Below are 10,131 nucleotides of genomic sequence, written 5' to 3'. Positions count from 1 at the left end.
CTCAGTTTCTCCCTCTGTTGAATGGCTCCATGGAGTCTGAGATTTTTTCCAAGCCTAGGTCAGTTATCCTCTGTGTGACCCTGTGTAAGTCTCTGTCCTACCGGTGCCTCCAGGTCCAGGTACATTATCCCCTGTGTGTATGACCCTTGGCAAGTCCCTTCAGCCTATCTTGCCTCAGTTTCCCCCTTTGTCCAATGGCTCCATGCTTTCTCAGGTTCCTCCTGGCTTTAGGGCTGGGTCCTGTGTGTGACACTGGGCAAGTCCTTCCAGTTCTCTGTGCCTCAGTTTCCCTCTCTGTCAAGTGGTTTTATGGCCTCTGAGGTCCCTTTCACCTCTAGGTTCGTTAACCACCGTGTGACCCTGGGCAAGTCCCTTCAGCCTATTTTGCCTCAGTTTCCCCCTTTCCAGTGACTCCGTGGCCTATGGTCTCTCCCTGCCCTAGGCTCCGGTCCGATGGTTCCGTCTGGTTCTAGTTCTGCTCCCTGGGAGGGATGGTTTCGTTCTTTGTACTGGGTCCCTGGTGCTGGGCACACAGGGCCAGGGCCCGAGCCTGGGGTGTCCTCAGGGCAGACCAGGTGGGAGAGATGCAATCTTGGTTTCCTCGGTAACCCTGTTGTTTTCCAGTCCCTGTGACCAAGCTTCGCTCCTGGAGGTGGGTGGGGGTACTTAGAAGTTCAGGGACAAGCAGCCTCCCTGTCTAGGATCCTCTCGGTGACCCTGTGAAGCGCCTTACAGCCCCGGGCCTCCTCCGGTCCTCGGTTCCCCATTTGTAAAAGGAGGGGGTGGGAGTGGAAGGCCTCCCAGGTCTCTGCCAGTCCCAGTTCTATTGCCCTGTGATCGTGTCCACCTTAGCCTCAGGGTGTGATCCCCCCATCCCCTGTTCCTTCCTCGGTGATAAGGGACGGTGGAATGAGCCCAGAGCTCCCCGCTTTGGAGCAGGGTCTCCATCTTACTTCTCATAGTGTCTGACACATAGTGAATACCTGGAATCAGGAAGACCTGAGTTTAAATGTGGCCTCAGAAGCTTACTAGCTGGGTGGCCCTGGGCAAGTCACTTAACCTCTGTCTGCCTCAGTTTTTTCATCTGTAAAATGGGGATAATAACAGCCCCTACCTCCCAGGGTTGTTGTGAGGGTGAAGTGAGATGATATTTATAAAGTACTTTACAAACCTTAAAGTGCTACAGAAATGCTATTATTATTGTTGTTGTCATTGTTGTTGAATGGAAGCTCCTTGGGGTCAGGGACTTTCTTTTTTGCCTTTGCACTTTACTCAGTGAGTTTATACTTAAGCAGGAAGGTTGGAGTCCTGGCTCTCCAGTGCCCAGCCCAGTTCCTGACGTTTGGGAGTCCTTTAATGAAGTCTCATTGAGAGAGGGAGCCTGGTTTGGTGGATAGAAGCTGGGCTTGGCATCCAGAAGACCTGGGTTCAAATTCCACCAGAGACTCTCCCTTTGTGACCCAAAGCCAGCCCTTCCTCTCTGCCTGCCTCATTTTCCTCATCTGTCAAATGAGGGGGTCAGCCTCAGCCACCTGTGAGGTCCCTTCTAACTCAAAATCGATTAGCTTATGGTCTTCTCTCTCTGGCCTCAGGGAGAGTCACTCATTACTCTCTCTGGACTCAGTTTCCTTATCTGCCAAATGAGGGAATTGGAACAAATGATGCCAGGGTCTCTTCCTAGCCTCCATTTGTGATCCCCTGAACATAGTTGGTGTTTAGTATTTGTTGAATTAGAATGCATTTCTGTGACGCTTTAAGATTTGCAGAACACCCTCCTGGAAACATCCCTCTGAGGTAGGTAATGCAAGCATTATGGTGCCTATTTTACAGAAGAGGAAACTGAGGCTCCTCGAGGAGACATGCCTTCCCCACAGCTGGTCAGTTTCTGAGGCAGAATTTGCATCTGGCCCTTCCTGGGGTTTATTGGGAGAGTCACTCTGTGAGGCGGGCAAGTGGGCTTTCCGCCTGGCTGGCTCCCTGGCCCTCCTCCTCAGGGCCTGAGCAGGGCTGATCAGATGTTCAGGCAGGCAGGAGAGCAGCTCGGCTGTGCTTCCTGGTCATTGATTAGGAAGCTAAGGAGCTGAGGGGAAGTGACTTGTCCAGGGTCACAGGTAGGACATGAAGCGAGTCCGAACTTAGGTTCTCACACTGTGCTCGTTGTATCCGAGAGAGCACAAGGTTGGTAGCAGGGACCCCAGAGAAGTCATTTATCCTTTGGGCCTTGAGGTCCCTCACCTGTACAACGGGCGTGGCCGGGGGTGGGACCCATCACTTTGATCTGGGTGCTTAGGAAGGTGTTCAGGGTTTTTCTCACGATGTCTTGATGCCCCTCAGCCCAGAACGTTCCCTTCGTCTGGGGCTCCCCAGAGGGAGGGAACAAGGACCGTGCCTTTGAATGACTGTCTGCTGGGCTTTGGCCACCTGAGGCTTCCTGCCTTTTAGCCCTGCTACACCGAGGCCCCTGTTCAAAGGGTACATCCCACTCTCCTTTCCTTGTCCTCATCAGGACCTTATGTAATGCCACGACAGATGTGGAAAGAAGAAGGAGAAGCTTTTCTGTCAGTCTTTGGGGTGCTTGTTGCTTCTCCTTTAACATGGGTCAGCAGGACTAAGAGGGAAGCACAGGAGAGGTATTAACCCTTTCTCTTTTTCTTCTGCACATCTAGAACTCGTTGACAAATGTATAGGCTCACGGATTCACATCGTGATGAAGAGTGACAAAGAAATCGTTGGCACGCTGCTGGGATTTGATGACTTTGTCAGTATCCTCCGAATGCTTGTTTTTAAATGGTGTTTACAAACGCTGTGGGGAGTCTGACGGTCAGTCCGTTAGTCCTCGGTGTGCGTGTGTGGAGAAAGCTGACACTTAGCACTGACCACGAGGCCCGTGGATCTTGTGGACCAGTGAGATTTAAAGGGCTCCTTCCTGACTGCTGCTGATCCCTCTCCCCCCATTTCTGGGAGTCCCTGCATTCAGCCCATTCTGCCTTGTGTTGTGTTATTTATGTCTCTTGTCCTCGGTTAGAGTGAGACCTTCTTGAGGGCAAAACCTCAGTCCTATTCCTTCTTTATCACTAGCGCCTTGCAAATAGTAGGCATTTGATAAATGTTGGCAGAATTGAATTAGATTTCTATTCACGATGACTTCAGATTGTGTTTCAAAAGTTGAATCTGCAGAGAGAGAGAGGGATGATAATATTCATCTGCTCAAGCTTTTGGAGTGTTCTGCTTTATTTTCTTGACACCACATTCCAGATATGGTATTGGAAGATGTCACTGAGTTGTGAGTATTATTTAAGTTTGGTTTTGGGGAAGATTTCTCCACCTCCCTTCCTTCCCTCCTCCCCTGGCTTTCCAGTTCCTTTTTTATGTCTCCCATTAGAATGAAAGAATGGGAGCTTCTTGAGGGCAGGTAATATCTTTCTTTTTGCTTGTATTTGTATTCCCAGTGCTGAGCACAGTGCCTCACACATTGTAAGTTCTTAATAATTGCTCTATTTCTCCTCTCTCTCTCTCTCTCTCTCTCTCTCCCCCTCCCTCTCTCTCCCCCTCCCCCCCCTTTTTCCTCTCCCCTCCTTATGGTAATACTAGTGAGTCAACATAAGATCTGTTCCTTTTATGATTTAAAAATTATAAATGCATTAGACTGTCATAGAGATTGCATTTTTAATAGTTGATGAAATTGGTTCATGGAGTAATTGCCCTAATCTAATTATCATGAAATTTGTTTGCTTATGTAGTAAGTAGAGTAGACCCATTGAACAAAGATAGGCCCTGTTAATGGCTTAGGAATTTCAAGGCTTAGTTCAGTTATGGGGACTGGTCACAGTAACTGTTAAAATTGACTTAATCTCAGAAAACGATTGAATTTACAGGATTCCTCTTCTGACCTTGCTGTACCTGATTTTGAAGCTGCATTATGAATTAGCATAATATTTGTTTATAAATTGTGTTGTGTCTGGACCAATGGCACCAAACTCAGAAATGAGGGCCACTAAACTGTCTATAAAGATCCTTGCTGGCTACTTAACGATTTCGAAAACCACCTATTAACATTATTTATATTTTATTGCATTTCTGTTTATTTTGTTAAATATTTCCCAGTTACATTTTGATCTGGCTTGAGCACACTTGGCAGTGTTGGGGGTGTGGGCTGTGTGGTCTCTGGTTTCACTGGTGGGAGTGCTCCTTCTTTGATGCTGTGTGAGGTCCTTCTGCGTCTTGGGAGGTGGTCAAACAACTTGATTTGCTAGGGGATAACTTGGTGATGGCTCTTACCAAACCTGGACAGGTCCTTGGATGACAGATGTGCCCATACAGGAAGCTTTTCAGTCTAGAGGAACCTGCTGGAATTGAATAGTACATGGCACTGATGGAGCTGGTGGTGCCTCTTGAGGGGCAGCCTGTGGATAGATTTCCCTGGCACCAGCGGTTCACAACTTTTCAGCACTGGTGCTTCCGGGTTACAGCCCCTGCGGTGGCCAAGCCGGCTGCTGAGGCCTGAGCACCTTTCCTGCACCCTGAATCCAGGATCCCACGACACTGGAAAGAGGGAGGTGGGACCGGAGCATAGGGCAGGTTGTGTTGTAATCTCGTGTTGTGTCCTTGGATCTGCTAGTGCAGCCTCCCTGCTGGGAGTGGGGGAGATGGGGGAGGGGGGCAGAGAGTGTTAGTTCATGTTATATTTTTGGTTTGTTTGTTTAAAGCCTTTTGGATTCTGGGTGTCCCAGAATATGGAGACAGCTGAAGATGCTTTGTCTCTGGTGCATCATTTCTGTTTGGGAGGTTTGAGAGGTTGTAAGGATTGGAGGAAATGTCTCGTCTGCCATCTGTTGCTCATGTGATCCAGAAGAGATCCAGAATAGGATTTCAATGGAACTGGGCATCTTACAATTGTGTGGCTGATGTCTCAGGCCCTTAAGTCACCTGCCAGAGAGCTTGTCTTAGTGGGCAGCCAGGAGATGCGTGCATCGAGTTGCCAGGAGCCTAGGAAGAGGCGTCACCTTCTCTTTCGCCTCTGTTGGGCATCTTCTGGCTCCCACTGCAAGCATCCTCTGTGCTACCTTGGGGAAAGAATCGGGCCCAATGCCTACTTTTGTAATCTTCTGCCCATCTTTTGTACAGTACATATTTTCAGGCTAGAGAATAGTATTTTCCCCCAAAATATTGATTGATGTTACAAATATTAATTAGTTTCTGCTTTCTGGCTTTCTTTAGCGAGATCACACCTGAGGGGAGGAGGATCACCAAGCTTGACCAGATCCTGCTAAATGGAAATAACATAACGATGGTAAGGGCGTTTCGGTCTCTGCTTTTTGGGTGTGGAGAAAGAGGTCCATGGGCGGCTCCAGAGCCTGTAAAAATCTCAGATGGCAAAGGAAGGAAGGCCTGCATGTTCAGTATCAGAAATGGTTCTTGTCATAGCCAGTGAACCAGGTGTGGGCCTGAAAAAGGACAGCACGTCCTGGGGTTCTGCATTTTCTCTTGGTTTTCATTGGCATCTGGGGAGGAATTTGGAGTCCCTGCCATCAACATTAGAGTGGCCAGGATGGTGTCAGGGTAGTATGGGAAATGTGGGTGGAATCAAGGCTTTTAAGCCTTTTTTTTTTTTTTTGTAATCTTGAAAATACTTGTCCTACTGTGTTCATTTTTATTTTAGCATTTTTTTCCATTCGTGACTGTTATTCCCTAAAGCACTTAGGATATATGAATGGGAAATTACCTGTTGGAGATAGAATCTACAGGAAACATTCATCATCTGCCTAACTTTCATTTCTTTATGTGGTAGAAAGTCATGGTGGCACTGCAGGATACGGATGGATAGCCGAGCTCTTGAGGCAGCCTGGGGTGAAGGCAGTGGGGAGAGCCCTGGATTGAAAGCAGGAAGTTTTCTCAGATAGTTAGCAAAGAACTTAGTGTAACAGTTTTACAAGGCCCCAGCTAAGAAAAATTGAGGCCATGCTGCCCATGGCCAATGGTGACAACTGTATCCTTTCACCAGAGGCACTAAACTGAAGCAGCCTTGGACTATGCCAGCGGCGTTGCTCGGGGGAGTAGCAGATAGTTTTGCAAGATGAAAATGTGGTCACTTGTAAATATATCTGGGCCAAATTGTCTTAGTGAACCTCCTTACCTGCTGAGTTCTTAGCCTGGATTAATAAGCTGAATGTGGCCATGTTGTTTCATAGTTTTCTAACTTTTTTCCTTGTATCAATGTGTCTGAGGGATGGCACTGCCTCGTTCCCCCATGGAAATGGGAGAGGCAGGTGGCCAGTGTAAAGCTCAGGGCTCTTCATTTTGGAAGTAGGCCCGGCCACTTCACAGGATTCTTGTTACTCCAGGGGCCGTCACCCCTGTATACCTCCCCAGGGCCTTGGCTGTTCTCCCAGGCAAGGACATTTTCTGTATTGTAGTTGATTTGGTACCATTTCCCACCCTTTGCACTCTCCTCAGAAATGCTTGCTAAAGGTCCACGTTATTGGGTATGAAACTGCATTATTTTCTGTGGATGTATGTATGACTCTACGTGTGTCTGTATAAACCTTGCAGGAGATGCCCAGGACTTTGCTTAGAGGGGCAGAGCTTGCCCACAGCAGTCTCAGACCTTGTGTAAGGGGTAGAGTTCTTGGCACCTGTGGAGCCGTCTCCTGAGGAGAGAGCTCTGTAATCATCAGGGTCACAGCCTCAGAGCTGGAAGAGAGCCCCTCATTTTACAGATGAGATCAGGAGATTGACCCCTGTGGAGAGAGGAGGTCACCTGGCCAAGGTCACAGGTAGTCAGTGACCGGCAGCATTTGATCTTGGGTCCCCTAACTCCGAGGCCGGTGTGCTTTTTTCTGTAACCAGGTCTTGAAATCTCATCAGCTAATGTCTCTGTCCATTGCCTCACTGTGACTGGGAGGTGACCCTGGGTTCTTGGAGCTGATGCCAGGGGAGCACAGACTCTGGCAGGTTGTGCCAAATGGGCCCAATAATGGACTGACCCACCCAGAGCCATAATGGGAGCCTGAGAAAACCAATTAGGAAAATATGCAGAGTAACTACTCAGATGTTTTTGTGAGGGGTGTGGGATCTGTCCATGTAATTCTTTCTGTGTTGGGAGCTCCATGGTATGGTAACTCCATCCCCGATGCTGATTGACAGCTTGTGGGGCCCAGACAGGTTCACAAAGTTGCTGTGTCTTAAGGCAGGCCTTGAACTCAGGTCTTCCTGACTCAAGACTTGCTTTGGGGCTCCTGTGCCACCATGCTGCCTTTTATGAGTGATGGGAGGTGGGGAGGGGGATGGGGGCACAATTTGTATGTTCTTTCCTGAGGTACAAGAGTAGGTAGTTAACAGTTTTGGCCCAGCCCATTTAAGTTAGGCAGGATCTTCACCAAAGGCTTGGCTTCCAGGTAGTCAGGATTCTTGGCTCCAGAGGCCATTAAAACCAGTGGTGGAAGGCTTGTGATCTGTGTTGGTGTTGAAAGTATTCCCCCTAGAGGGAGATCTTTGAAGTATTATTTATATAAATTGATGAAAAGCAGTGTCCTAAGGGGCAGCTAGGTGGTGCAGTGGATAGAGCTCCGGCCTTGGAGTCAGGAGGACCTGAGTTCAAATCCAGCCTCAGACAATTAACACTTACTAGTTGTGTGACTCAGGGCAAGTCACTTAACCCCAATCGCCTCACCAAAAGCAAAAAAGAAAAAAAAAAGAAAAAAGCAGTGTCCTAGTTAGTTAACGTATTGATTTATATTTTTCTTCTGCTAACAATATTTTCCTCTGGGTAAGTAAGCTGAGGCCTAGAAGGCCCTGGGCGAGTCTCTTAACCTCAATTGCCTCAGTTTTCTCACCTGTAAAAAGGAGATGATAATAGCTCTAGTTTGAAAGGATGTTTAAAAAATCTTTCATGTGATAATTTAGCGTTTTATGTGCATGATAACTATTTGTGAAAACTGTATTGTCATGTTGCCTTCCCAGCACGTGGGGGAAGAAATCAGTTATTAATCTTCAAATTTCACAAATTAAGCCAGATATCACAATAATAGTGACATTATATCCTCAGTAAGTATTCAGAGAAGGGGGTGGTAATTTAAAAGAGAGATGACCTTTTGTCTACCTGAAGGCAGGTTTGTGGGCAGACCATTTTGGAACAGGTTTTGTAAAAAATTCTTTTGGAAATTTTTAAGCAAGTAAAAAGTACTAGACGAAGCTTGTGTGGTGAAGGTGTAGAGTCCGGGGTGGGGAATCTGCGGCCTTGTGGCCACATGTGGCCTTGCAACCTTTGGATTCCATCAAAGGGCTGCACTTGAGGACCTAGAGGGCCACAAGTGGCCTTGCACCTGTTCAACGTCGACTAATTTTACTGCATGGACACGATGCTTTGTAATAACAGTTGTTTTTCTCCTGTTTAGCTGGTTCCTGGAGGAGAAGGGCCTGAAGTATGAAGTTTGAAGGGACTTTTTGGTCACATGCAGGATCTTTTTGGTTTACAGCATGTCAAATGGAGGGTTTTTGGTCTTTTGGATTTATTTTTTACTTTTACTGTTGATATTTGATACAGTTAAATTTCCTGTTAAAGGGAAAATTCTTTGAGGATGGATTGTAAATTATATTTTTTGTAAGTTAGAATCATGAATTTCTTGTAAAAGAAGAAATCAGTTTCATGTTCAGTCTAAAATAAAGTCTTTTTTTCATTACCTGAAGTTTTATTTATGATACTGTAGATTTCAAAGGTGGGGGGTGGAGCTAACATAGTGAGCATTTTGTCTTGATGGTAGACCTGGAAAAGTTGACTGCATGTCATGTGAGAATCTGGGTAAGTAAGAGATACGGCTTCTTAAGAAACCTGAGGTTCATGGGGTCTGTGGGAAGATTCAGGAGGTCTGTGAATTAAAAACCCTTTTGATAACTGTTTCAATTTAGTTTCCTTGGTAAGCCTGTGTATTTCATATTCTGTATTAAAAACGGTTCTGAGAGGGAGTTCATAGACTCCAGGACACTTGGTGCTAAAGGGGTCAGGGTCTGGGATGCAGAGACCCTTGGCTCAGCTGGACCAGGTTGCAGTGCTTGGGAAGGTTTGAGCAGGGTCAGCAGCGGGTGCTAGCTGAGCCACTTTAGTAAGCCCAGGGTGGCCCCAGAGGCTCAGGAGACTTCCCTCCCAGCCCAGGGATGTCTCTGAGGCCAGACAGCGTATTTCCTGTTGGTTGTAGGTGGGCCTTTGGTGCCTTTAAGGGTCTCCCAGCCATGGTCATTTTTGTTCCAACAGTGCTTTTTCAAAGAAAGCAGCTTTAAAAAAAAAAAATGACAGACTCTTCTCAGTGGGACGGACCTTTAGAAGTTCAGTGGTGGAGCGGCCTCCCGGGAAGGCTCTCGGGGCACTGACGGCTTCCCTTTCCTTGAGTTGTGCCTCCCTAAAGAGAAACAATTGGGTCAGTAACGTCCGTCCCAGTCTAGAGCCTCGTTCGGCTGCTGTCAAGCAAATATTCGTGACCAAGAGCCACCCTCCATGACGGTAAGCGTGTCCACCTGACACGTGTGTGTCACACAGACACCCCTGGCACCGCAGGATTGCAGATGTGGAGCTGATGGGGCCCTGGGCCATGCAGCCAGCCCCTTCATTTTGCAGATGAGGGAGCTGAGGCCTAGAAGGCCCTGGGCGAGTCTCTTAACCTCCATTGCCTCAGTTTTCTCACCTGTAAAAAGGAGATGATAATAGCTCCTGACTCCTAAGGTTGTTGTGAGGATCAAATGAGATAATCCTTGTAAAGTACCTGGCATAGTGCTTGACACATAGTAGATGCTCTTCAAGGCTTATTCCCTTCCCCCAAATGACTTGCTCAAGTCTCACTGCTAGTGAGTAGCAGAACCAGGATTTGAACACAGGTCCTCTGACTTCAAAACTAGCTCCCTTTCCGCTGCACCCTGTAGCTGTGCCACAAATAGTGCCCCCAGGCTCGGCATGGGCGCAACCAGTTACTCCCTAGGGGATTGTGGTGCTGGTTATGCTTCCAGATCATTTAGTCGATTCATTGCCTCAGGTCTTGGGGCCAAAGCCAGGAGCTGCTCCGGCCTTCCCTTCCCCTCCTCTCGGTCTCCCAAGAATGAGTATTTTAATCTATTTCATTTGAATAATAATGGGGAGAGGATTTG

At 47.5% G+C, this 10,131-nt stretch overlaps 1 protein-coding gene across 1 annotated transcript in view; it reads left to right on the top strand.

The window, feature by feature from the left end:
• The window catches only part of LSM5 (LSM5 homolog, U6 small nuclear RNA and mRNA degradation associated), a 9,311-nt gene extending 633 nt beyond the window's left edge, over positions 1 to 8,678 (top strand). The window contains exons 2-5 of the mRNA XM_027840211.1: positions 2,667 to 2,762; positions 3,256 to 3,283; positions 5,218 to 5,290; positions 8,394 to 8,678. Of these exons, the coding sequence (XP_027696012.1) occupies positions 2,667 to 2,762; positions 3,256 to 3,283; positions 5,218 to 5,290; positions 8,394 to 8,426 (230 nt within the window). The 3' untranslated portion in view covers positions 8,427 to 8,678. The remainder of the gene's footprint in view (positions 1 to 2,666; positions 2,763 to 3,255; positions 3,284 to 5,217; positions 5,291 to 8,393) is intronic.
• The last annotated feature ends 1,453 nt before the right edge of the window (positions 8,679 to 10,131 follow it).

This window comes from Vombatus ursinus, unplaced genomic scaffold (assembly GCF_900497805.2).
Source record: "Vombatus ursinus unplaced genomic scaffold, bare-nosed wombat genome assembly UNPS02014840.1, whole genome shotgun sequence".
NCBI lineage: Eukaryota > Metazoa > Chordata > Mammalia > Diprotodontia > Vombatidae > Vombatus > Vombatus ursinus.
This window is presented reverse-complemented; position numbering and strand designations above follow the sequence as displayed.